This window comes from Amblyomma americanum, chromosome 9, assembly GCF_052857255.1.
Source record: "Amblyomma americanum isolate KBUSLIRL-KWMA chromosome 9, ASM5285725v1, whole genome shotgun sequence".
Lineage (NCBI taxonomy): Eukaryota > Metazoa > Arthropoda > Arachnida > Ixodida > Ixodidae > Amblyomma > Amblyomma americanum.
The window spans coordinates 48592288-48619497 of record NC_135505.1 but is presented as its reverse complement, the minus strand read 5'-3'; the positions used below and the strand labels follow the sequence as shown (position 1 = coordinate 48619497).

The 27210-nt window shown below is 47.1% G+C and overlaps 1 protein-coding gene across 1 annotated transcript in view; it reads left to right on the top strand.

Moving 5' to 3' along the window:
• Positions 1-27210, top strand: part of LOC144103855 (uncharacterized) — a 131214-nt gene that overhangs the window by 46970 nt on the left and 57034 nt on the right. Inside the window, exon 5 of the mRNA XM_077636558.1 lies at positions 7229-7280. Within this exon, the coding sequence (XP_077492684.1) occupies positions 7229-7280 (52 nt within the window). The remainder of the gene's footprint in view (positions 1-7228; positions 7281-27210) is intronic.

Here is a 27210-nt window from a genome sequence, read left to right as displayed (position 1 = left end):
GTTCGAAAAGATACCGGGAAGCTATCTCAGGTGACGAAAGATCTGATTAAGAAGCGCCAAAACATGAAGGCATCTAACACTACCGATAGAATAGAACTAACGGAGCTATCAAAGTTAATAAATAAGCGCAAGGTAGCCGACATAAGGAAGTTTAATATGGAGAGAATCGAGCATGCTATAAAGAACGGAGGTAGCCTAAAAACAGTGAAGAGGAAACTAGGCATAGGTAAAAACCAGATGTATGCATTAAGAGACAAGCAGGGCAATGTCATAAGCAATATGGATAAGATAGTTAACGTAGCCGAAGAGTTCTACGCAGAGCTGTACAGTAGCCAATGTAATCAGAGCGCCAATGAGAAAGACAGCAGTGCACAGCAATGCGTCATCCCGCCAGTAACGAAAGGTGAAGTAAAGAAAGCCTTAGAAGCAATGAAAAGGGGAAAAGCAGCTGGGGAGGATCAGGTAACAGCAGATCTGTTGAAGGATGGAGGGGACGTCGTGCTAGAAAAACTAGCCACCCTGTATACGCAATGCCTTATGACCTCGACTGTACCAGAAGCTTGGAAGAATGCAAACATTATCTTAATTCTTAAGAAGGGAGACGCCAAGGACTTGAAAAATTACAGGCCGATCAGCTTACTATCCGTTGCCTACAAAGTATTTACTAAGGTAATCGCTAATAGAGTCAGGGCAACGTTAGACTTTAATCAACCAAATGATCAGGCAGGCTTTCGTAAAGGATATTCCACAATAGATCATATTCACACTATCAATCAGGTGATAGAGAAATGCGCAGAATATAACCAACCTCTATATATAGCTTTCATTGATTACGAGAAAGCATTCGACTCAGTGGAAACCTCAGCAGTCATACAGGCATTGCGTAATCAGGGGGTAGAAGAGCCTTATGTCAAAATACTGGAAGATGTATATAGCACCTGCACAGCTACTATAGTCCTCCATAAAGTCAGCAATAAAATTCCAATAAGGAAGGGCGTCAGGCAAGGAGACACGATATCGCCAATGCTGTTCACCGCATGTTTGCAGGAGGTATTTCGAGGCCTGAATTGGGAACAGTTGGGAATAAGAATAAATGGAGAATACCTAAATAATCTGAGATTTGCTGATGACATTGCCTTGCTGAGTCACTCAGGAGGTGAACTGCAAATCATGATCAACGTGTTAGACAGGCAGAGCAGATCGATGGGTCTAAAAATTAACATGCAGAAAACCAAGGTAATCTTCAACAGTCTAGCAAGGGAACAACAGTTCACAATTGGCAGCGAGAGCCTAGAAATTGTGCCGGAATACGTCTACTTAGGGCAGGTAGTGACAGCTGATCCGGATCATGAGAGGGAGATAACTAGAAGGATAAGAATGGGGTGGAGCGCATATGGCAAATTCTCGCAGATCATGAGTGGCAGTTTACCAATTTCCCTCAAGAGGAAAGTGTACAACAGCATAATCTTACCGGTACTCACCTACGGGGCAGAAACGTGGAGGCTAACGAAAAGAGTTCAGCTTAAGTTAAGGACAACGCAGCGAGCCATGGAAAGAAAAATGATAGGTGTAACGTTAAGAGATCGGAAGCGGGCAGAGTGGGTGAGGGAACAAACACGGGTTAATGACATCCTAGTCGAAATCAAGAGAAAAAAATGGGCTTGGGCAGGGCATGTGATGCGAAGGCAAGATAACCGCTGGTCTTTAAGGGTAACGGAGTGGGTTCCAAGAGAAAGTAAGCGTAGCAGGGGGCGGCAGAAGGTTAGATGGGCGGATGAGATTAAGAAGTTTGCAGGCAAAGGGTGGATGCAGCTGGCAAAGGATAGGGTTAATTGGAGAGACATGGGAGAGGCCTTTGCCCTGCAGTGGGTGTAGTAAGGCTGATGATGATGATGATGATGATGATGGTGTGAATTTATGGGCCGTCCCAAGCGGTCATGACTTTCATCAACTGCACAGCGAATGTTACATTTATCACTTAATGCTCGAAAAATCAGTGCGCGCCCTAACCACTGAGCCACCGCGGCGGGTGCGTCAGTCGACTATAGTTGTAACTATCAGGCCGTCAATAGCCATCGCTAAGTCAGATGTTCTGTCTCTTGCGCTGCAGGCCGTGCTCGGTTTCGGATCGCGGCTTCGTCGGGTATGTGAATCGAGGGTAGGGCCTGTCGACGGGTTTTTTTTTCTGGGTGTGGGCGTTGTTGTGAAGTCCGGTCGCTTCGTGGTCGAGCTCGTGTTTGTGTGCGGAGTCGTCGTAGTGGATGCGGAGTCATCATGCGGAGTGATCGATGGGAGATCTTCGTCGTTTCGCTGGTGAACAACCCCATCTATAAAGGTTGCTTTCTGTATTTTCGCCCGCGGTGCTTGGGGGACCTTCCGCGAAAATCCGCTGTGTAGCTGCGGCCCGGCGAAGCAATCCATGTGGTGGCCTGCGACGAGGAGCGCGACAGACTGTTTGATAACGCGTATTCCCCTCTGCGCAGGTAGTGGTCAAATTCTTGTAGCCGCTAACCGGGAAGCGTCCTTGGGGGCATCGATGGCGAAACCGTGCAGGAAGATGCGTCTATACGGTCACTGATGAAGTATGGGGCCAGCACAGCCACAATGGAAGCACAGTGGGCGCTCGTCGGGAGTACTCCGCTCGTCGCATTACCAATAGCTGTTGCGTCGCTCGTAAGGTGGGCGTGCTGGAGCTAGAAGGCGTCGCTTTTGTAGAGCTGCTTCTCGTCGAAGAGTGCTTAGGGTGTCTCGTCAGGGCGCAGGGTTGCGTAGTGTGCCTGACTATGTCATGGTCCGGGGTTCTGTGGTCGTCTCAGTCGGTGTGCCAAGTACCTGGCGCACTTCTCCTACCACGTCCTAGAGAGTCTCTGCTTGCGGCTGCCAGGAGGATGGCAGCTGTCGCCGTAGCTCTTCGCTGATGATCTCACGGATGATGTCGCATAGGCTGTCATTACTGGTCGTTGAGGTGTCCGCATGGCCCATAGAGAAGGCTGGTGGTGTCGGTTCGTACTACCGAACCCTTATGTCATATATACTTCAGTTGTGAACTCGGCAACGGTCTTGGGCGGGTTTCGGACCAATCCAGCGAAAAAGTCTTCTCTGAAACCCCGCATTAAGAAGCACACCTTCTCTGCCATGTGAGAGTCAGCGCTTCGGCACAGACGGCACATCTCTTCGACGCAGTCTAGGGCGGTTTCATTTGGCAATTAGGTGCGCGTATAGGGCAGTGATTTGGCCTTTTTCTTTGCGGACAATGCTTTTAAACGTTTTCACGAGTTATTTATTAAATTCTTTCTATGTTCGAAGGGAAGCCTTGTGAATCTCGTACCAGGTTTTACTGTTCCATTCAGAACTAAAAAAACGTGCCAGAATTTTTCTTGGTGGTCCCACCGGTTGAATGTTGCCACACGCTCAAATATTCTGGAACGTACGCGTAGAATCAGCTCTACCTGGATGCGATCAATCTCGGACGGTGTTCGAGGTCCCAAAGAAATTTTTGTTTTCAATGAAATCGTTATATGTAATGGCAAAAGTGCTGACACTAGGGAGTCGTACTTAGGTGTGCAAGCTGCGTGGTAGTTTTATTGAAAAATGTGTATAACACGCTGGGTGGGAAACATCTCTTTCGCGATTTCGCAAAATTGATATTTTAGATAACTACAGACAGTAAAATAAAACTTTGTACAAACCTCAATTTTTTCACGCAATTTTAAGCAAATTTGTATTGGAAGCAATGCAAAAATATTTGTTGGCTCGTATAGGTTTTCAGCAAAAAATCACAAAAACTGCTGAAAGACTAAGACATTAGCGCAGTTTTAAGGATAATAATAGAATAACAAGGACTGAGGATCTAACCCTGAAATTTTTAAATCCTTTCATTTTACTAATGCTGGACAAAATGTGTACTTATAGAACGCGCAGATGATATAGTTAGCCGTTGGAATCATCTTGAACTACAAAACTCGAAAAGAAAGCAAACATTGACGGAGTTTTGTGAACATTCCTTCTGATTTTACATTAAATTTTATCTGGAACACATTCAGTACCTTGTAATTCTAGATCGAGAAAACGTGTTGCTTTCTATTGTTTTAAGCAATAAAATTAAGGACTAACACAGACCATATTACGTACGCTTCCATAACTAGATATGTGTGGTAGAAAGAGCAACGGTCATGATTGCGGCTTGGAACTGAGCGCATGTTTTTGCGTTTCCGTTAGCACAATGGCAGAGTGTCGTAAGCTACCTTGGAAGCATGCTTTTACTTGTCAGCGCAGTTTTAATCACGTTCAAATTTAATGTAAGTTCTGTATTTATTCCAATTTCTTCAGGTGTTGCCAATCCCAGCAAAAACAAATATTGTGTTGTCCCTTAGTTCAACCTCCATACGGTATTTCATTATTTATTGTTATTTCAATGATTCTCAGTACACTAGGGCTATTATATTTATTTATTTTACTTCATGTACTTTTAGGCGACGGGCGTTAGCCCATAGAAGAATATTTTGTGTTTTAAGAGGGCAAGTTTTAAAATATAAATAAGAGTAACATCATGTGAAAAGGGCCTCTTAACTGCTCAGTGACTTTGGATGAGGTATAAGCCGAGGTGGGTTCAATTACTCCATACACTTTCATTTAGAAGGACGTTGGCAGCGCGCATTAGCCAAACAATGCTCTCGTTTCTTGCGTATACAACGCTTTAGGTTTATGATGGTCCCGCACGCTGAAGTTTGTTGATAAATGCACCCTGCACTGATTCGTTTTCATTTCAACATCGTAGGCGAAGCGCTAATTTATTCAAAAAAAAGTTTTTTTTAGGCGCAAGACTGTGTTTCCGTGAACTGTATTACCATATAAACGGAAACAATTCATGCCGCTATTTCCACAAGGAGTGGCCCCACACAAGACGGTAAATTAGTATAGAACTGATTCTATTCCGAAAAAATGATGTAGGACAACTAAGCAATGCCTAAATTGCATTGAACATCTTGACATTGTATACATGAAGTTATCGGTACTCTTCCAGCTCTCTTCCGTCCTGGCCTAAAGGATAGTAAGCTGACCATGCCGAACATCCTGAATGCTAATGTCATTTAGCCTCGCTTTGAGTTCACCTACAAAGCCAATGCGTCTTTCTGAACTTTTAGTTCCAATCGGGATCAAAGTGTGCACCCCAGTTTTCTGGGCTGCAAATGCAAGTGAGGTATGGTAACTAATAATCTTTGTAGCAGTGGTACGCTTTGACTGCTTCGGATGCCCAACCGTTTATTACTAGACAAAGCGAGAATGCAAAATTTTTTTTTTTACTTATAGCTAAACCTTCCCCCATTCGTAAATCCTCTTGGAATAAATCCTGTGCACTGGTGATAAAGTAATTTGGCAGTCTTCCTAAAAGTTATTTATTAGGAATAAAGAAGTTTCAGCTATTTTGCCTTTTAAGTAGACACCAAACTTACCGTTTTGTTTTCGTGCTCACTAAAAATTATATTCTTTTTTTTTTGTGGGGAGGTCACCCTATTTCAACAACGCTTCTCCTTCTCGAATGTGCAGGCGGCACTAGCGTGTCTACACATGCAAAGAATATTCTTCTTTCTGAGATAAACGGGCTTTCCTGGCTTTATTTGCCGTACCAGAAGCGCAAAGCAAACCTACACCATTTCGTGCAGTTTAAGTTTAAATTTAATCAAGCGAACTGTAGTTAATCTAAACGCTGTGAAAGTTAGAGGCTCTCATAAATCTGATTTCGAGCCAAAATGTCAGGAAATACTTTCGAAATAGGGCAAAATTCTTAATCCCATAAGCCAGACGTATGGGAGCCACTTGAATCACCAAGAATATTATTGTTTTGAATGAGTTAAAAATTCTCCCAAAAAACAAAAAATCCCCAAGGTATTTCCTGAGACTCTGCCATTGTGTTAACTGAAACGCAGTCGCATGCACTCAGTTCAAATATGAATTCGAGACTTTTGCTCTATTTAACACACAATACCCACTAATGGTAACTGGACGAAATATGGTCTGTTAGGGCTTTATTTTATAGCTTAAACAATATAATTTAACAATTTTTTTGTCTTTAGAATTACCAGGTACAAAAAGCGTTCCAAGGTAATGTGATCAAAAATTGGCTAGGCTGTTTTTGTAAAGCTCTATCAAATTTCGCGTTTTTTTAAATTTTTCGAATTGTAGATGACTTCAGCCCTTTAATCAAAGGTTCTGGAAGTATAACATTTTTGTGCAGCGACAGTAAAATGAATGGGTTAACACTGATAAAAATTTTAGCGTGAGATTCTTACTCCGCCTTGTCCCATTGTTGTCCTAAAAACTGCCCTTATTGCAATGCCTTACTTTTTGAGCAATGTTTGCAATTTTTCGCAGCAAAATTACTGGAGCCAAAAATATTTCTGCACTAACAGGAAAGTTTGGATACAATTAGTGAAGAATAGTAAGAATCCACAAAATTTTGTTTCATTTTCTGCAGGGATGCAAACGAGCGATTTTGAGATCGCAAAATCAGCCTTTTCTGCCTCAAGTGATACACGAGTATTTTTTCCCAAGAAAACTACTCAATTCCGTGCGAAACTGAGCACGATTCCCATGTGTGTACGCTTTTACCTATCAAATATAAGAACTTCTTTGAAAACAAAAGTGGCCATGGGACCTCGATTACCGTTCCTGTCTGAACAGACCCTTAATACCTGGACAGGTGGCAGGTGACTAACCTGCTATAAAATAGGCTTCAGAAAAACAAACAAGCATCCAAACGAACACAAAATGGCCTGATGCGGGAAATGGCCATTAAGAGTGCTATTAAGAAAAAAAATTGGGAATGCTTTTCTTTGCATGGAATACATACAGACACTCCGGTTTCCCTTTAATGTCCTTACAGGTTAAACATCACGCTTGTTTCATTGCAGAGCTGCTCGATGCACTAGTATCATCGCTTTTCGCGAAAGTTCTTAATTGGAGGGCTACAGTTCTTATGAAGAAAGCTGCGGTACAAGTTTTACAATGCGTGACACATCGACCGTATTGTTACGGACGAAGTTAAATGAAGATGTCATGAAGATATGTTTCAGAAATTGCAACCTTTAGGCTATATCTCTCTCGGTCGGCCGGCTTATGCAATATGAGCAATCATCATTATGTACTTTTATTTTGTTTTTACCGGCATGGTAAGAGAGCTTGAGAATCATCAGTTCTCAAGTACTACATTTTCTGCTTTCTCTTTTAGGCCGTGTTCGATGACAGACAATCAAGCAAAACAGACATGAAAAGACTGTACGGTAAGCTGAGAACCTCTTTATACAATTTTGGAGCACCGAAATGGCAGAGACGTTTAGTTGCAATAGATGGGGGTTGATGCATAATCTTAATGAAGAAAAAGTACCTGACAATTTATGTTAAATATGGAAAGACGTAGTAACAATAACGCATATTGGTCGAGACCTTTTACCGTGCGGTGGAGAAAGGGCTGAAGAGAGTGGAAGAAGGAGAAGAGAGAGCCCCCGTGGAAGAGCAGTCTAAGATAATTCCAATAAAGGGATGATTAGGTTGCGCTAATATACAACACATCCCACGGGAACCATCCGCGCGGCTATTTCAGAGGGCTGCAGGCGCATCCGTCGCCATGCGTCGTAGGTAGTGAAGAAAATACACCTTTATAGAGAAATATAGATATAAACGGTGCTCACCGCGCTTCATTAGTCTTACTAAGCCCACCGGAGGGCTGGAAAAGCCTCTCTCATATCTTGCGAATCAACCCTGTCCTGTGCCAGGTGTGGCCACCCTATCACCACAAAATTCTGAATTTCATCGGTACACCTAACTTTCTTCCATACATTGATAGCGTATCCTTCTCTTGGAATCCACTTCGTTATCGATAACGATGATCGGTTATCTTGCCTTCGCATTACATGCACTGCCCAAGCGTACTTCATCCTCTTGACTTCGACAACGATGTCATTCACCCGCGTTTCTTTCCCTACTTACCCTGCCCTCTCCGCGTCTCTTAACGTTGCAGCTTTCATTTTCCTTCACTTGGCTCGGTGCGTTGTCTTTCAGCTGAACCCTTTTAGGCCCATCCTTATATTATGCCTGTCTAGCTCACTGATCATGTGTTGCAGTTCATCTCTTGAGTATCTTAGCAAGACAACATCATCAGAGAATCTTAGAGTACTAGAGTATTGTTCACTGATTCTTTTCTCCTGTTGTTGAAACTTTAATCCTCTGAAAATCTCCTGTGAACACGCGGTGAATACCAATGGCGAGATCGCGCGTGTCTGCTTGACGCTCTTCATTATTGAAATTTTACTGCTGGCCTAATCTGGACTGTGACAGCTGCTCAGCCATTGTAGATATCTTCGTCAATTTCTACATAAGGGTCTTCTAAACCATCATTCCGCAATGATTGCGTCACTGCTGAGGATCCGAATGAGACAAATGCTTTCACTTAATGTATAGAGGCCATATACACTTGTAGGTTATATAATGCACCTTTCCCTAGCCCCTGGTTGATAATGTGAACAAGGTCTATTTTTGACTATCCTTTATGAAAGCCTGCCTTATCATTTGGCTGATCTAGATTACCTTAATAAATACATTATTGGCAACCACAATTAAGCTGACTGGCCTGTTGTTTTTAAGTCCTTCACGTTTCGTTTCTTACAGGTTAATATTATGTTAGTGTTCTTTAAACCTTCTGATATGCTGGAGTTCTAAGACATTGCATACAGAGGGTGGTTAATTTTTCAGCCCGATTTTCTCTTCGTTCATCAACACAATTGCTGTTACCTTGTCCTCGTCAGCTTCTTTACCTTTTGTATTGCTCCTAACACTTTCTACACTTCCTCTTTCGTTACTGGCAGGATGTTTCATTGATGTGTGACACTGTTCATCCCACTTACTGATTGCATTGGCTGCTGAATAGAAATGTGTAGAACTCCCTGGCTGCTTTAACTAGTTTATCCTTATTGCTAATGGCATTGCCCTCTTTGTATCTTATCGCATACTTCTGATGTTTGTCTCTGCCTGGTTTCCTCTTAAGCGTTTCAAGGCTACCTTTGTTCTTTAGGACATGCTCTATTTTCTCCCAAACAAACTTTCTTATGCCGGTTCTTTTGCACTCACCGATTAACTTCGATAGCTCTCCCAATTCTATTGTGTCTGTCGGGTCTGATGTTTTCATGCTTTGATGCTTCTTAATCAGATCTTTCATCTCCTGAGAGAACTTGCCGGTACCATGTCGAACCATGCTGTCGCCAAATTTTGCTACTCAATGCGCAATAATTGATGTGAGATTATCGCTCATTGCTAGATAATTGAGGTCATCGTTCTCATATAAAGCCGAACATTGATTTACTGTGCACTGATTTACTCTACTTTTCCTCTTGTCGGTAAGTATTTTCCTTCCCCTTCAGTAGTTTTTTCGGTTGCCTCTTGAAGTCGTCTAATTCGAGATCGTAGCCTGCTCTGATCGCTAGAACGCACTTGTCCGAGGCCCTTCACCTCCTGCACGAGATCAGAGTGAGCGCATAATAGGGCTTTTTAATTTTTAGTCTAACCATAGGAGCTCTTCTGCCAACGGTTCTTGTTATTTAATTTGCGGAGGAACGTATTCATGATGAGTAATATATTCATCTCTGAGATCTCTACCAATAACTACTCCTGTTATTCATAGAGCCTATGGTATAGTCACCTTCTTCCTGTTCTCCAGCCGGCTTCTTTAATAATAATAATTGTTTTTTTGGGGGAAAGGAAATGGCGCAGTATCTGTCTCATTATCGTTGAACACCTGAAGCGCGCCGTAAGGGAAGGAATAAAGGAGGAGTGAAAGAAGAAAGGAAGAGATAGGTGCCGTAGTGGAGGTCTCCGGAATAATTTCGACCACCTGGGGATCTTTAACGTGCACTGACATCCCACAGCACACGGGCGCCTTAGCGTTTTTCCTCCATTAAAACGCAGCCGCCGCGGTCGGGTTCGAACCCGGGAACTCCGGATCAGTAGTCGAGCGCCCTAACCACTGAGCCACCGCGGCGAGGCCGGCTTCTTTCCTACCCTGCTATTGAAGTCATGCCTAAGTACAGTGCTCTGCGTTTTTACTCTGCTCTATGCTCAGCGGGTACAGCTTTCGGATACGGAGCTTAGGACCTGGCTTTGATTCCAGCTGTCAAGGCTGATTTGGATGGAGTAAAATCTGGAGGGGGCACATTTGCTCCGTCTTAAACGTATGACGCGATAGATATAATGGGGGAGTGAGCACATGTGAGGAATTGGCCATTCTCTAGTCTTCATTCATAGATCCCTTGGAGTTCTCATGCAACTGCTGGCGCAGTTGTGCAGCGGTTAAGCGCTTAACCCGAGCAACCAATCGCGACCAATCATTGGTTTATGTCCACTTGACAAGGTGTTTAGTTTGCTCTTTATCCGGTCGACAATTTGTGACGCCACAAGGTCACATGATCTAGGTAGTTCACTTCGGTTGCTTTTTCGGGGATTTCTGGCTCACAACACCAACACCGACAACTCCAACGATGACCCCGCATTTTACTTAGATCGGCAGCCTTTACACTATCAAGTTAAAATGCAAAAAGTGTTCGTGTGCTGTGCGATGGGCGTTTGAGTTACGAAAAACCAATGGTCGAAAATTATTCTGGACCATTGGACAAGTCATTTCATTCTCTCTTCGTTAATAATCGTCGTCCTTATTTTCCCCGTGGCGTGGTTGAGATCTCTAGCGAAGAGTAAAATAGTTATTGGGCCTTTTCTTTCCACAGAAACCATTTTTTATTCATAAATAGGCCTGTGCACAGATTTCCTGACTTGACCCTCTTGTCTTGCGAGAGGCAGGGTACGAGAGAGATAAGGGCCATTATCACAGATAGAGACTGCTGGCAGGCGCTGGTCAGCAAATTCCTTCAGAATTACCTGAGGACGCTTGTGATTGATGACCCTTTCAAGCATGACAGTTCCGATATTCTGGTAAAAATACTTCGAGAGGACGCTGGAAGATATAACTCTGGATTTCGTTTCACATTGAGGAATTATTTTAGTCAGTGCTACTGGAGGAACTTTTCTTAGTCGTCAGTGAGTGCATAGAAGCAGCTGGTGCTGTGGCTTTTCAAAACTCATGGGGTGTTTCAATGGCTGCCTTTTTGAGTTGTTGAGCCTGTGCTTGAATTCGATGGTAGTCACGTTTGAGAATGGGTGCTATGTTCAGAAACCCGGGATATGTATTGGCTCTAGTGTCGCAAGAGTTTTATGAGAGACATTTTTAGCTAAATTTGACCGAGACCCAAAGCTGATCTTGACAAGCAAATCATGGTTGGTTTTGGTCACGTTTGCAATTTTCTAGTTCTTGTACAATTAGATTTGAACAATTATATTTTTGGTGCTGGTGACTCTGTTTTTGGAAATTTTTGCTTGCTCCAACACTCTGAATTTTACGCGTCAACCACCAAAGGACCACTGTATACAATTTTTAGATCTAATGTTGTTTGTTACTAATGACAAACATCCTTGTTGGGCTTATATGCCGGGTTCGAAGAAAGTTTTTAGCATATAACCCACCATATGCTAAGCTTTTGAAACATGGCATTGCGTCTTTTAGTCAAAGATCAGCCTTTCGATGATGTGTACGAAAGAAAATCAAATCCTGTTTTGACCACCAGGTCGAACGTTTGCAGCGAGCTGGATTCTTGAGTTCGGTAATAGGTTATTTGGCGGTGTCACTGCTCAAACAATTTAGAACGCTTCAGAGGGCCGTCGATGTTCCTCACCTCACGCTGCGAAAGGAAAAAAGACCTCTTCAATATCTTCCATATGTGCGCAAGCTATCGGACAATGTCAAAAGGGTGGGTGATAATTTCGGAGTAGATGTTGGGTTTAAAGCCTCCTTAAAATTCTCCCCGCTGTGCGCGATGTTAAGGTAAAATGTGCCAAGGTAAAAGTGGAAAGAAGCATGATCAGTTTGCACCTTCCACTGTTGGTGTGGTGTATAAGATTACACTTAGCTGTTGGTCTGTTTACGTAGGACAGACAGGGCGCTGACTAAATAATAGGCACAGGGACCAGGTCTGTTCACTGGGCTCAATTGGTGACTCGAACATGTCTTTCCATTGCGTTGAATGCAAACACTACATTGAAAGGAGTAAGAAGAAACAGCAGTGCCGTCCTCTCCTTGTTCTACGGTTGTTAGGGGGGCGAGATTCCTATGGGCTGGCCAGGAAAATTCCGGAAGTCTTCGAGATTAGTACTCCGGACTGCTGCGTGAGAAAAGAATCAGTAGACCTTCTCAAAAAAGTTGTTTTCTTCGTGATGGATAACGCGTTTTTGTTGTTCTTGGTTTCTGGGCAATTCCTCTGAGTTCTAGTATGACTTCGCTGTGCCCAACATTGATGCAATCTTTGCTGCACGTATGTGATCGCTGCTTTTTCCTACATGTCCTGCTCTAGAGATTGCACGCTTGCGGCCTTACTGCTTCTTAAAGCGGTGTATTGTTTCTCAAAATACAGGTGCAACTTTGCGTTCGCGTGTGTGGGCGTGTTTCGTCCTTCCGCCTTGTAGTAATCTGCGCAAAGGTTTCCCGAATATGATAAGTTTGCCTAATTATGCCTTGGAGAAAACTTATCTAAAGCAGTGTCGCTGGACCACGGAGTTCACTATTTTAGGAGAATGAACGCATTACACATTCAAGCGCTTCATCAACTGCAATTCACCTAGCTACGTCTGCTGCGCCGTCCATCAAGCGCTTGCCGATAATTGCTGCACTACAACCGCCACCATTGGGTCACTTAGCAGGCTCACCCACATCCCTCACCTGCCACTACGTGTCCCTCGACACTAACCAAAAACTCGGACTCAGCGCCACAGCCAGAGTCGCCCGCCTGAGCTTCGCCTTCGGGTCCCGGACCTCCTGCATAATAATAATTGGTTTTTTTGGGGAAAGGAAATGGCGCAGTATCTGTCTCAAATATCGTTGGACACCTGAACCGCGCCGTAAGGGAAGGGATAAGGGAGGGAGTGAAAGAAGAAAGGAAGAAAGAGGTGCCGTAGTGGAGGGCTCCGGAATAATTTCGACCACCTGGGGATCTTTAACGTGCACTGACATCGCACAGCACACGGGCGCCTTAGCGTTTTTCCTCCATAAAAACGCAGCCGCCGCGGTCGGGTTCGAACCCGGGAACTCCGGATCAGTAGTCGAGCGCCCTAACCACTGAGCCACCGCGGCGGGTCCGGACCTCCTGCACAATTCACACATTGGTGTCAAGTACAGACTAATTGTCTAGGGGCGGAGGGGGGGGGGGGGGGGGGAGAGCCCTGTTGCGACCCGTGCGGCCGGCAGTTGCGAAATTCCGATGAAGACAAAGAGTCCCCAGCATGCGCTGCTGAGAATGCTCGGGACCTTGGCCAGGGCCGGGCGCTCCTGCTGCCGCTCCACAGCTATCTCCTCTCCGGCAGCCCTCAATAAATGTGACCGCGGTCGCCTTCCTGGGCGACTTCCACATTGTGGTGACCCGTACGTGACGCACCTTGTGCTTCAGCGGCGTTCCTGGATGGCGAGCAGGCAGAACCCAGCCTTAAACCTGCCGCTTCCGGCGTTCCGGCGTTCTGCCCTCAAGGTGTCGGCTAGTGATTCGCTCAGTTTGAGGCTGCGCTGTACATGAACGGCATCACTATTGAGGCTTTCAAACACACAGTTCTCTGCAATATCCTCCCGCCTGACGTGCTGCGACCGCCTCCCCTGCTCTGCCTTGGGCAGCCGTCCATATGATGAGCTGCGCGGGGCAGTTCTGGCGGACTTCGGCGTCCGCTGTGACCCCTGTGGCTCTACGACGCTGTAGACCTGCTTTCTCCACTACCAGCAACTGGCCCAGCACCAGCCTCGCTCTCGCCCACGCAGCCTTCGTCAGAACCGTGCCTCGGTAGCCACTGGCCGCCTCCCCGCCAATCCTGCCTTGCATCGCCGGCCTTGCCGTCCCTCTACACGACACAGCAGGGAGGCTCAATATGAACTTGGCCGCACGTCCTGCTCCCACCAGTGCCCTGTGCGTTCTGTGGACCTGCCTCCTTGCGTTTCTTTGCGTCATCCCGCGACCATGTTTGCCCAGTCTACACGACACCACCCTACACTGACGGTGTCGCCACTGCCTGCTGACGACAAGGCACGCTCTACAGTTGCATGCGTGCTGTGGTTTTTCATATCCCCGTCTGCCTCGTCAGAGGAGCTAAGAGCTGAACAGGCCTCGGCTGAAACGTTGATAGCGTGGCCAGCTGATGTTGAAGAGCTCTTGTCAAAACACCAGCCTGCTCTCCACAGCCCCTCCGTAGGTCCGAAATGCAGTAAATGTACACGAAGCAGGACGAGAAGGCCAAATCGGTGACAGCAGTGCCAAGCACAGCGATTGTAACCCGCCCTACTTTGGCTGAAAAGGACCTGCACCGGTGCCAGCGAACCTCTTCCAGCCAAACCAGGCATCTGATGTGGGTTGTTCTTGCACCCGGCGGTGTTCGAATTTTCAAAGAAGCCTGACACACAGTGGCTCGGCCACCGCCAAACGCAGGCTCAACGGCAGCCCATCGCACAGAACCTCTCATCCACAGCAGATTCAGGTTCCAGCAACGCTGCAGCTTCATCAACCACCATCTAGCAAGCTACCTATGCTGGCCAGGCTAGCGGACGTGCCATGGTTGCTGCCACGGTGCGGAGGCCGCCTCCGAGTTCCGCTACCTCGCCGGCGTATTGCTTCATGAACGGCTCGGAGCCTGTCGCAAGGGCCCCACACGTGCGGCCGCCCGCCCCGTTCGAGCCACTTAGTCCACGGCTGGCTGTGAGCGTGTCGCAGCAGCCCTACGCATTCCACCACAGCCATTTCTTCGCCTGGCACCTCGCTGCGCCTCCTGTGACCGCCCGCCTGAGTACCGGGCAGCTCCTCCTGGCAGCAGTGGCGCGACTCTCGCGACCCGCAATACACCTAGCTGCCTCGGTTGCGCCGTCCATCAAGCGCCTGTCGATAATTGCTGCACCACAACCGCTGCCACTGGGTCAACTAAGCAGGCTGACCGATACCACTCACCTGCCACTAGGTGTCCCTCGACGCCCACCAAATGCTCGGCCTCAATGCCACAGCCAGGATCGCCTGCCTAACCCTCGCCCTCAGACCCCAGATGCCCTGCAGGATTCTTCACATACCGGCTTCACGTACCGACTAATCATCTAGGCGGAAGAGGAGACCTGTGGTTAACTGCGCGGCCGGCAGTGGCGAAATGCCGAAGAGAACAAAGTGTTCCCGGCACGCGCTGGTGAGAACACTCGGGACCTTGGCTAGGGCCGGACGCTGCCGCCGTCGCTCCACAGCTATCTCCTCTCTGGCAGCCCTCAGTAAATGTGGCCGCGGTCGCCTTCCTGGGCTACCTCCACACTCACATTCGGATCAGCATCACAATCAGGATCACCACCACAATTGTCACTGAATTCTCCATTACTGCAAGGGTAAACTTACGTCAAAATTCTGTGTCGCATTTCGCCACAGTGATATTGTATAAATGCTTTGAAAGATACAGGAGCGAAGCTAATATATGTTTTATCGAATTAAGCTTTCTCGACCCACAAAAGCTACAGTTGTTGCACAGGCACTCAGTTTGTGCTATTCATGATTTAATATCTCTAAAAATATTTTAACCAGGAAACAACAAAATCGGTAGTCCTCAATCGAATAGTTGTTTACACCGGCAGAGCACTTAGTCCTCAACGCCATTATAAGACAGCCAGATGTCTTACAGACAGCCAGAAATCCTTCTAAAGAGTTTTCACCTGGTCTTCACCTGATCCTATACGGTGCTACATGCGATTATTTATGTTGCGATGTAATATGCACCTTGAAACTGAGTCGGCAAATGCGCAGTGGTCAACTGGTAGGGCCGTCGGTCTCACACGCAATCCTTGCTTAGTAACGTGGCACTTCTGTGTTTTTCAATCCATGCGCAACTGTGAGGCCATAGACGTGGTTACACGCAAAGCACGCTGAGAAAAATACATGTTTCGAGTGATTTCTTATGAAGCACCACAAACACAACAGTCACTCGTGGTCCATCCTGTAACTGTTTGCGATTGCTTGCATAAGTATGCAAGAACTCTTGCTGGTGCCACTGTGACTTCTCTTCCACTGGTGCATAGAAGACCGTCTTTGAGAGGAAATTTGACAAGCCTGAGCAACGAAACTTTTTGGTCGAACTTTGGTGTGACAATCGCCAGTCCTATAGCCTGATTCGACAGTTCTCCTCTTTGCGTATGTACCGATGGCCACTGAACTAGTATGGTAGTGTAGTGCAATACGTGATAGAAGCTGCATTTCTGGTGAGTAGTATTTTTCATTTTATGTTCCACTCCACAAAAATTTTTTTTTTGCGGCATCGAAGAACGCATATCGCGGTGATACTTTGCGTGAGGTTGTCAGAGACATCCTTCGCATTCTGTCAAGCACTGATAGCGACTTGAAGGAAGTTTGGCTTACGGCAATTTTAGAATGGCCGGCAGAGTCCTTGTTGAAGTCAGCAGATTTACCTGTGTGGTTGTTCGCGGTTACTTGAGAAGACGCGAGGTTGTCGTTTGAACACAGCTAAAATTCATCATAGAATAATTACACTAGCTATCATCATAGCTTACAGTATCGATTCACACGAACTAAAAATGGTTACAGAATTTAAGTATTTAGGATTAATATTCACTCCGGATTTGAGGTGGAACACGCACATCAATGAAGTATGTAGTAAGGCAAACAAAGTTCTGTGGAGACTAAGGCGCAGACTGTATAATGGAACTCCTTAAGTAAAAACCATAGCCTATAAGATGCTAATAACGCTAAATATTGAATATTGTAAAATAATATGGAACACACACATTGTAACTAACATACATAAATTGGACAGGATTGAACGACTGGCTTTGAAATTCATATTTAATAAATACCAGCGCGCGCACTCTCTTACTGAACTCTGCAGGCGTGCAAACCTTCCCCCTTAGAACTAAAAACGAAGTTTGACCGATTAAATTTTTTATTTCTAATTATTCATAACCAGGTTAAAATTAACTTACCTGAATTTTGTGTAATTTCACCTGACCAACGCTCCAGATACCGGCACAGTTTATACATACAGCCACAGGTTACACGCAATGATACTTTCAAATACAGCTTTTTTCCAGGGGCGATTAGAGAATGGAATGAACTACCAGATTCAGTTGCCGTATCTTCATCTGTCCGTGCTCTTACAGATGGGTTAGAGGCTCTAATCTTCCCTGACACGACTGTGTCTATGTAGATTCTGTTTCTGATGCGTATAATACGAGCGTTTGTTTTCCTAACTTGTTCACTGCGTGCCACTTTTTACATATACTACCTCTGCTTTGCATTGTCGTTGTCTTTTTGTTGTCGACTTGGAGCGGGACTTGCCTTTTCTTTGATGTATTTTTTGTGTCCACTCCTGTAAAAGCCTTTCTTGGGCTGACAGTATCAATAAACAAAACAAACAAACAACAAACGTACCGTGGTGGTCTACAAGCGAGAACTTAGTCCACTAGAGTAAGCTGGTAGCGGCAAAATCGCATTATATTTCAAGTGCCTTTTGAGAAGCAAATGTGATAAATTATTTTTGTTGTGCTATCACGAGGATAATATTTAAAGGCTGTGCGCGCTGTCAGTGAAGAATGCTTGTGTTCTGTTATTTACTGCAGCCATTAAATCACGTTTATTGCAGCCACTCTCGACCTTACATCTTTTCCTGTGTGTCGACACTGGAATTGTAACAGGTGTGCATCGTCTCACTGCTGCATAAACTTTGTTGTTGATAACCTCTGTTGGCGAATCGTTCTCTATTTTACAGAGCGCGGGTCACAAAACGGCGCTCATCCGGAAAAAAACATTCTCGCCAATCGCACACCGTAGACGATTATCGAACTTCTCGGACCTCGAATTTAGCGGATCGCCGAGCATATCTTCGTCTTAGGTTTTTTAATGGCGTTTTTAATTGCCAAGCTGGTAAAAACTAGAAGAGTATTTGAAACCACCCATTTATATATCTAAGAGAAGAGACCACACCTTCAAAGTTATAGAGTATTCATTTCAGACTGATGCTTTCCGCCATTAATTTTTGTGCGAAAAACTTTTCAGTGGAATGAGCTATCGCATGATGTCGTTTCACGCTCATCAAACGAAGCATTTTACCACGCCCTGAGAGTTTCACTGCGCTTTGTTTATACGTATGCTTTTTTTGGTCTATCATGTTCATTGTACCTAAAAGCGTTTTTGTGTTTGTCCCCTGCTGTAATGTCACGAAGGCGATCCAGGTATTTGATAAAGAAATAAAAATAAAGGAAAATATTACTCACTGCTGATGGAGGTAGCAGAACTATTACAGCGGCCAGTTGGTTGATCATTATGCGAAGGACTGCGCTAAAAGCGGCACAAGAAGACAACACACACACGACACAAGCGCAAACTAACAACTGTTTATTCCTTACGGAAGATGCGTTTATATACGCAACGTCAGCTTTTTGAAAAATGCAACCTTCCCATCATGAAACACCTGACCATCACCACGACACAGCATCTGCACTTATCATGTCAATTTCAGTTTGTGTAAGTGCAATAGAAGGAGTGCTTACACACGTTCCATTTTCCGCCTTTTCGATTAAAAACGCTTCCACTATCTCTCTTTCAATCCTTTCTTTCTGTTTACCTACAATTGTGGTCCTGTGGAAAATTGGTTCGCATTTCTTCTTACACCTGCTGCAATGTTGCGCCAGATTCCCGGGGTGGTTAATTTTGTCGCAGTCATTATTATGCTCTAGAAGTCTCGTGTTGACACATCTGCCCGATTGCCCAATGTATTGTTTTCCGCATGATATTGGTATGTTATAGATGATGTCTTTCTGGCATGGTACGAGCCTTTCCCTATGGCAAATGTCACATTCCTTGAGCTTTTCACTCTTTCCTTTCGCATTCACCTTGTTGCAGAGGCTTATCAGCTTTTTTCGGGTGCTAAATACAACTGTCACTTGGTGTTTGTTCGCCACTTTTTTCAATCCGTGCGATGCCTTATGAATATACGGTATGACAACCAACCCTTCTCTATTCCCCTGCTCTTTCGACTTCATTCCTCTCTTCGTCAGAGATTTTAGCACTTTTTCGGCCACTGACGCAATCATGTTGTCAGGGAACCTATTATCGGTCAGTCGACTAGTTTGCATGCTGATGCTCTTATTCATTTTGTGATCGCAGGACTTCGTAAGGCTCTGCATCATACGCTATTGGCCAACACTCCTTTTGACATGCTTGGACTGGCTGGAATCATATCTCATGATGCTTTTTCCACTTTTTTTATGATACCACCAGCAAGTATGGACAGGGGTTTCCTGTATTTGTAGATCAAAGAACCTTATCATCGCTTTTTCAGGTAGTTCATACGTGAAATCAAGGCCATCGAATATGCGTTTTAAAAGCGTAACCATTGCCTACGCGTCAACCGCGCCTGCTTTTTCCGCACTAAAACACAGCAAGAAATCGTCTACATAGCGGAAGCATGCCAACAGGTTCCTGCCTTCAAGCTCTGGTAGCTTGGGCTTGTGTCGTGTGTGTATGTGTGTTGCCTTCTTGTGCCGCTTTTAGCGCATTCCTTCGCAGCATACTGATGGAGAGCGCGTAAACTTGTGCGTCCTGAGTGATGCTCTCTCCACTTCGCTCGCGCTGTGGTGGCGCCGGGCCGGAAGAAAGAACTCGAATTCTCTAGAAGCTCCTCTTGACGCCTGGCCAATCGCGACGCGAGCCCCGAGAGAGGGTGAGAGAACTGCTTTATGAGTAATACTGTGTGTATGTGCGAGTGCCTTGGCACGAAGAAAAAAACAGACGCGGCGCGGGCCTATGTATGAAGGGCGTTTAGTGCTGTCAATGAGCCGGTGCCGCCGATTAAGCACCGGGAAGCGCTATCCTGATACTTGATTTAACATGTGCTGCGGGTCCTTGGACACGAGATATTTTTACGGGGAAGAACTGTTTACATTTATTTAGAAGTGTTGCGGTTAGAATGAAGAGTTCCTAGCAGGGAGCACCGACACGAACAAGGAGCCTCTTCTTCGTTCGTCCTCTCACGCGGGAGGTCACTTCGTCTTGCACTGCCACTTCGTCGTAACATGACTCCCGGCGGCACGAGCACCGTCTCGGCGCTAGGCCGGTAGTCGAGAAGCGACGTGGTAGGGCTTGAGGCGCATTACGTGAATATCGGTGGGTTGTCTACTTGATGAGGATGCAGGCGTATGAGGAGCAACTTCATACGTGACGTCGGTGACCTGACGCACCACACGATAAGGGCCATGGTAGGGGGACAAAAGTTTCTCAGAGAGACCGACGAGGTGTGAAGGAGACCACAGAAGAACGAGCGACCCCGGTTGGTAGGTGACGTGGTGATGGCGATTGTCGTAAATAGACTTCTGTGCTTGCTTGGACGCTTTTAGCCGACTACGGACGATTTGGCGAGCGTCTGCAGCTTGAACAATGGCGTCACGGGTGTAGGCGGTGACGGAACGGTCAGCGGATGGGACAAGTGTCCAAAGGCAGGACGGCGTCTCTCCCATATAAGAGACAGAACGGAGATTAACCAATTGTGTCATGCCGGGAGGTGTTGTAAGCCAACGTGACGTACGGCAAGGCGAGATCCCAGTGTTTGTTGTCTCGGGAGACGTACATAGACAACATGTCTGTTAATGTCCGGTTCAAACGCTCGCTTAGCCCGTTAGTCTGCGGGTGGTATGCTGTGGCAATCTTGTGCTTGGTTGAACATGAGCGCTGGATGTCGTCAACAACTCGAGACATGAAATAGCGTCCGCTGTCCGTGAGTAATTGACGAGGGGCACCATGTTGCAGAATAAGATTGCGCAAAAGGAAGTCAGCGACATCGGTCGCGCAGCTCGCAGGCAATTCACGGGTGATAGCGTACCGAGTGGCATAGTCGGTGGCTACTGCGACCCACCTTTTTCCAGATTCCGAGGCTGGGAATGGTCCGAGGAGGTCGAACCCTACGCGCTGGAACGGCTCCACGGACACGTCTATAGGGTGCAGAGGACCAGGAGGTGGTGCGGAAGGCTTCTTCCTGCGTTGACACAGGTCGCAAGTGGGGACGTAACGCTTGACTGTACGGTATAAGCCAGGCCAAAAGAAGCGGCGCCGTATCCGGTCGTAGGTTCTTGACACACTAAGGTGTCCAGCTGCAGGCAGGTCATGGAGTTCTGCGATTATAGAGGAGCGTAGCTGCTGGGGAATGACCAGAAGGAAGGAAGTCCCGTCAGGACGGAAGTTTCGGCGATAGAGAATGCCATTTTTGGTATCGAAGAGCTGCAGGGAGCGCTTAAAGCTTCCATAGCTGAGGCCCTCGATAATGGTTTGCAAATATGGGTCCTTGCGCCGCTCTTCGGCGATGTTATGTAGTTCAGAAATGCCAAACAGGGAACGAATATCCTCAGTGTCACTGAGATCAGGCGGCACGACAAGGTACCGAGAAAGGCAGTCAGCGTCTTGATGAAGACGTCCAGACTTTCACACAACAGCGTACGAATGCTCCAGAAGGCGTAGCGCCCAGCGGCCATACGCCCTGAAGGGTCTTTCAGCGAGGGCAGCCCTGCAAAGGGCATGGTGGTCCGTGACGACAGAAAAAGCGCGCCCGAAGAAGTATGACCGGAATTTCTCTACAGCCCAAACCAGTGCGAGGCACTCCCGCTGGGTAATCGAGTAATTTCGCGCGGCAGGAGGAAGCAGGCGGATAGCATAAGAAACGACGCGGTCTGGACCCCGGGAGTTTTGTGCGAGCTCTGCTCCGATCCCGTAGCCGCAGGCGTCTGTGCGGAGTTTAGTAGGGGCCGCGGGATCAAAATGTGCCAGAATCGGTAATGACGTCAGCAGGCGGAGAAGCGTGGAAAACGCATTTTGTTGATCAGGGCCCCAGGTAAACTCGATGTTGTTCTTCAGTAGGTCAGTGAGGGGACGAGCGATAAGGGCAAAATCTTGAATACAACGGCGAAAGTAGGGCACAGCCCAAGAAAACTGCGCACGTCCTGCTGGGACGGTGGACGCGGAAATTTTTGCACCGCTTCCATTTCAGCGGGATTAGGACGTACGCCGGAGGTGCCGACGAGATTTCCAAGAATGGTGAGTTGCCGGCGGCCGAATTGGCATTTGAACGAGTTGAGCTATAGCCCAGACGTACGAAACACATTCAGGATACTGCTGAGACGTTCAAGGTGCGAAGCAAAGATGGGCGAGAAGACAACAACATGGTCGAGGTAGTACAAACACGAAGTCCACTTAAATCCGCGAAGAAGCGAGTCCATCATCCCATCGAAGGTAGCTGGTGCATTACAAAGCCCGGACGGCATTACTGTAAACTGGTATAAACCGTCAGGTGTGACAAAAGCTGTTTTTTCGCGGTCCTGCTCATCAACGGCAACTGGAATAACTGGATCAATGAAAGAAAAGTATTGAGATCGGTGGAGGCAGTCGAGAGCGTCATCGATCCTTGGGAGTGGGTACCCGTCTCTTCTTGTGATGCGGTTCAGGTGGCGGTAATCAACGCAGAAATGCCAACTGCCGTCTTTGTTTTTAACAAGCACGACGGGAGAGGCCCAAGGACTGTAGGACGGTTCGATGATGTCATTAGCTAGCATCTTTTCGACTTCATTTTGTATCACTCTGCGTTCGCAACTGGACACCCTGTAAGGCCGGCGGTGCCGAGGAGCGGCGTCCCCAGTGTTGATACGATGCTGCACAATGGTTGTACGTGCTAAAGGGCGGGCATTGAAATCAAATATGTCCTGAAAGGATGCCATTAATTGGGTAAGCGCCTGAGCTTGGTCTGCGGGGAGATCGGAAGCGATTATACTGGCATAATGGTCAGGTTTTGAAATAGCTGTGAAATGACCGTCCGAAGAGGGCGATACACAGTTTGCGAGTGCGGACATCACGTACTCGTCGGTCGGGGACAGCGTGGCGAGGCATATGCCTCGAGGAAGCGTCTGGACGTACATACGGACGTCGAGAACAGGTAGACATACACTGTTTGCCGATACTGTGACAACTGTGTATGCAAGGGCAGCATTCTTTGTGACCGGCAAATCAAGGTCAGGAGTGACGACATACTGGCCGTTGGGAAGAGCTGGAACCGATTTAAACAAAACATAAGAAGCAACTGCAGGTGGTAAGCGGTTGAACTCGGCAGTACAGAGACGGTGCACAACTGGAGCAGGTGGTTCTAAGAGGAACGGTAGGTCCAACTCAACAACACTTGTAGCACAGTCAATAAGGGCTGCGTGCTCACTAAGGAAATCAAGGCCGAGTATGATTTCTTGAGGGCAGTGGTTGAGAACGGTAAAGAGCACGGTGGTTTGGCGATCAGAAATCGTCACACGAGCAGCACACAGGCCGAGGACTGGGGACGTTGTGCCGTCGGCAACTCGAACAACGGCTGTATGAGCAGGCGTCAGTACTTTGCGGAGGTGGCGACGTAGGTCGCAACTCATCACAGAAATGTGGGCGCCCGTGTCAATCAGAGCAGAGACGGCAACTCCATCGACTTGTATGATCAGTAAATTCCGCGGGGCACGAAGAACTAAACGAAGATTTTGCGGCCGGGTCGTCACTACAGCATCACCTCCAGACGCTGCAGAAGCCAGTTTTCCGTCTGTGATCGTCCGTAGGCACTAGGAGAGGTAGCGCGTGGTCGTTGCGGCGAACGGAAATGGCGGCGCTATGGGGATGGTGAGCGGCTGGAGCGGGGCGGCGAGACGTCGGTGGTGGGGCTTGATGGGTCCAAGGATTGCTAGAAAGAACTTGAGCGGGGAGCGCCGGGGCGATAAGAGGGAGTCGACGAACGGGTACGCTGGGAGGAGTACCATCGACTACGGCAATGACCGGTGATGTGGCCTACTCGGGGAACAATTGAAACATATCGGCCTGTCGTCAGGCGTACGCCACTCGGAGGGTTTGCGTGGTTGAGTAGTGGCGAAAACAGGCCGGACAGGATTAACAGGAGGGACTTCGGGTACTTGGGGGGACAAATAGTGGCGACTGAGTTGAAACCCAGGTTAGCAATTTCCTGTCGCACGACTACTTGAATAAGAGGAAGGGTCAACGGCTGGTCGGCCACATGAGTTGCTAACGGAGCCGGACCAATTGGTTCAAGCCCACGGCGCACAATATGCGTCACGTTCTCAGGTGAGGTCGGCTGGTTCCGAGAACAAAGATCTTGGCAGGAAGAAGACGCGGCCGTGTTGAGCAGGCGTGCAAAATGCTGGGTGATCCGTCGGCTTTTGGCGTCCCCGAAGCGGCGGCATTCTTTTATGATGTGGGCGATCTTGTCGCAGTTTTTGCAGATGAGCAGATTGAAGGCGTCGTCTGCGATGCCCTTGAGCACATGTCCGACTTTGACCGCCTCGCTCATCTTCGTATCCACTGTGTAGCACAGAGACAAGACATCTTGAATATAAGAGACGTAGGACTCCATGGATGACTGGGCACGACTGGCAAGATCTCTTTTAGCGGCAAGCTGCCGGACGAGTGGTTTGCTGAAAGGGTCGATAAGCTTTCGCTTGCAGTCAGCCCAATTGGTCAGGGTCTCTTCGTTGCATCATACCACTTGAACGCTGTGCCCTTAAGGTAAAAAACTATGTTCGCAAGCATGAAAGTTTGGTCCCAGCGGCTGTAGCGCTGCACCAATCATACCTGCGAAACCAATCTCGACGTCGGCGTCATCGTCACCAGAGAAGGGTCTAGGATCACGATAGTGAGGCAGGACAACGGCGGACACCGATGCTGCCGAATCTTGGGGGGATGATTCCGTCATTGTCGGCCGTGGTAGGTATCGTCCGCTACGTAGTTCCGTCTTGCCGCACCTCCACCAAGGATGTTACGGGGAAAAACTATTTACATTTATTTACAAGCGTTGGGGTTAGAATAGAGTTCCTAGCAGGGAGCACCAACACGAACAAGGAGCCTCTTCTTCGTTCGTCCTCTCACGCGGGGGGTCACTTGGTCTTCCACTGCCACTTCGTCGTAACAATATTAAACTTAATTTTGGAATATGGCGGAGTGCTTGAAGCACTCTGGCGCGAGTCGGCACGGTATTGCCCTGCCTCCGGGATCGGCTCGGGGCTTAATAGTGCGCGCCTTTTTTTCTATCATTGCTCTACTATCCTTTAGCTTTGCTACTTTCAGTACATGGCAGCGAGCGTGGTTGGGCTTGAACCAGTAGGCAGGCCCGTGGACTTTCCTTTTCTTTCTTCCTGTCAGTAACAGCAGCAGCAGCCCGCAGAACTTCCCGGGCTACACAGTTGCCCGGCCACGGACTAGCGAGGCGCCGCGCGCCACTCTTCGGGGCGGCCCCATTGCGATTCTCTCGTCGTCGGACTGTCACGGTGTCCGGTGAACAAATTGCGCAATCATTTTATTCCCCTCCCTCGTGTGTGAGGGCACTTAGGTACGAGATGATTCTTGTATTGTTTTTATTGTGTTACTCTGTATGTGTTGAATTGTGTAAAGAACTTTGAACATGTTATTACGAATGATTAGACATTCCTCTGCATCGTCTCTTTGCTGCATAAAGTTTGTTTTCTATGTGAACATTTGTCTCCAGCCTACCCTCTGGCCTCCGACCGGTGAAATATGGACACCAATAGACCACTCCCTTCTCACTAGGTAGCTGGTTTACGGCGCAGCTTACCGCGCTGATTTGAGGACATCTCTGAGACCGACACCGCTAATCCTACACGCGCCTAGCGTGTATGGGAGTACACGCGACAAGTGCTCAAAGGTGACAGTGGCTACAGCTGGGCACGAGACGTCACCCACTTTGCAACTTGGTAGCTGGGCTCCGCTTGAAATGGTTCCAGTAAATAGAGGGCACTATCTGTCAGACACAAATAACTTCGCCTACTCGCTCCAATAGTCAATGGGTACGCATATTATTGGTGCGCTCCAATGTTGCATCCAAGAAAGACGTTTGGCGCTCTGTTAACTCAGAGAACGGACAATGGTCGATGCGGTTAACGAGGCGGTTGTAAACAAGAGATTATCATCAGCAGGTTGTTGTAAAATTCCACGCCGAGCTGCCCAGGTCAAGCACACTAAGCTGAAATGTATGTTACCTCGAAAATCTCAAAATGGTACCTGTTTTTGGTCTTTGTAAGGCTCTGGAAGAAGCTCAACCTTGTGAAACGCATAGGCCAGGAATATAAAAAGGTTCGTGAAGAGGCCGAAAAGGAATGGAAGAAAAACTAGAAGAGTATGAGAGAGGAATAGAGTGGTCTACGAAATAATAAAATCTCGCTCGAGAAGCAACACAGGACAGGAGGAGAAGCGTTTAGAAACGAGCTGCGGAGAGAGGCTTTGAACAAGAAATGGACACTTGAACGAAATAAAATAGTGCACTGCAGGTACGTTGCTGCAGTTCGAAGCTTCAAAGCGAACCTACAGAAGTATTATCGGTCATTGCAGGGTGCAAAATGCATACATGAGCTCTTTGGTGAAGAAAGGAAAGGGTGATGTTAACTACACTGGTCAGAGTTTGGCTGCAGAAAAGTCCATACCTGCAGCTGCACCAGCGAAGATTGTAGGCTGGACCGGAGTTGCGTTTTCTCAGGAAATTGAGAAAACAGTCAATGCCATGGGAGACGATAGTGCGAAGAACTCTAACGGGCGGCGCAGTCTGAATCATGGAAAGTGAGAGTAGCGCAAAACGGGACAAGGGGACAGAGAAAGACAGACACAACACAGGCGCTTCTCTGTCCCCTTGTCCCGTTTTGCGCTACTCTCACTTTCCATGGATCACCGTTACCGACTCGCCCAAGTTTCTACCCTTGCAGTCTGAATGTAGGTTCAGGATATTTTGGATCAAGACGAAAGAAGTCAGAGGTGAAGCGAGAAGTCATGTCCTGCTGTTCTAGTGGCTGCAGGAGTCACCTTGAGGGGAGAAAGCGTTTTGTAGCAGCGATTTTTAAACCTCTGTCGACGTGCTAATAATTAACAACAGTGGAATGGAAGCAATTTAACTGCTTTGAATTGAAGTCTGCGACAAAATTTGAATTTCTGATCGAGAGAGAAAGAGGACTTTTTTGCCGCCGGGATAAGCAAAAATGTTGTGTTCCTACTTGCTTTCAAGGAGACAGTATTTTTACAATTTCAT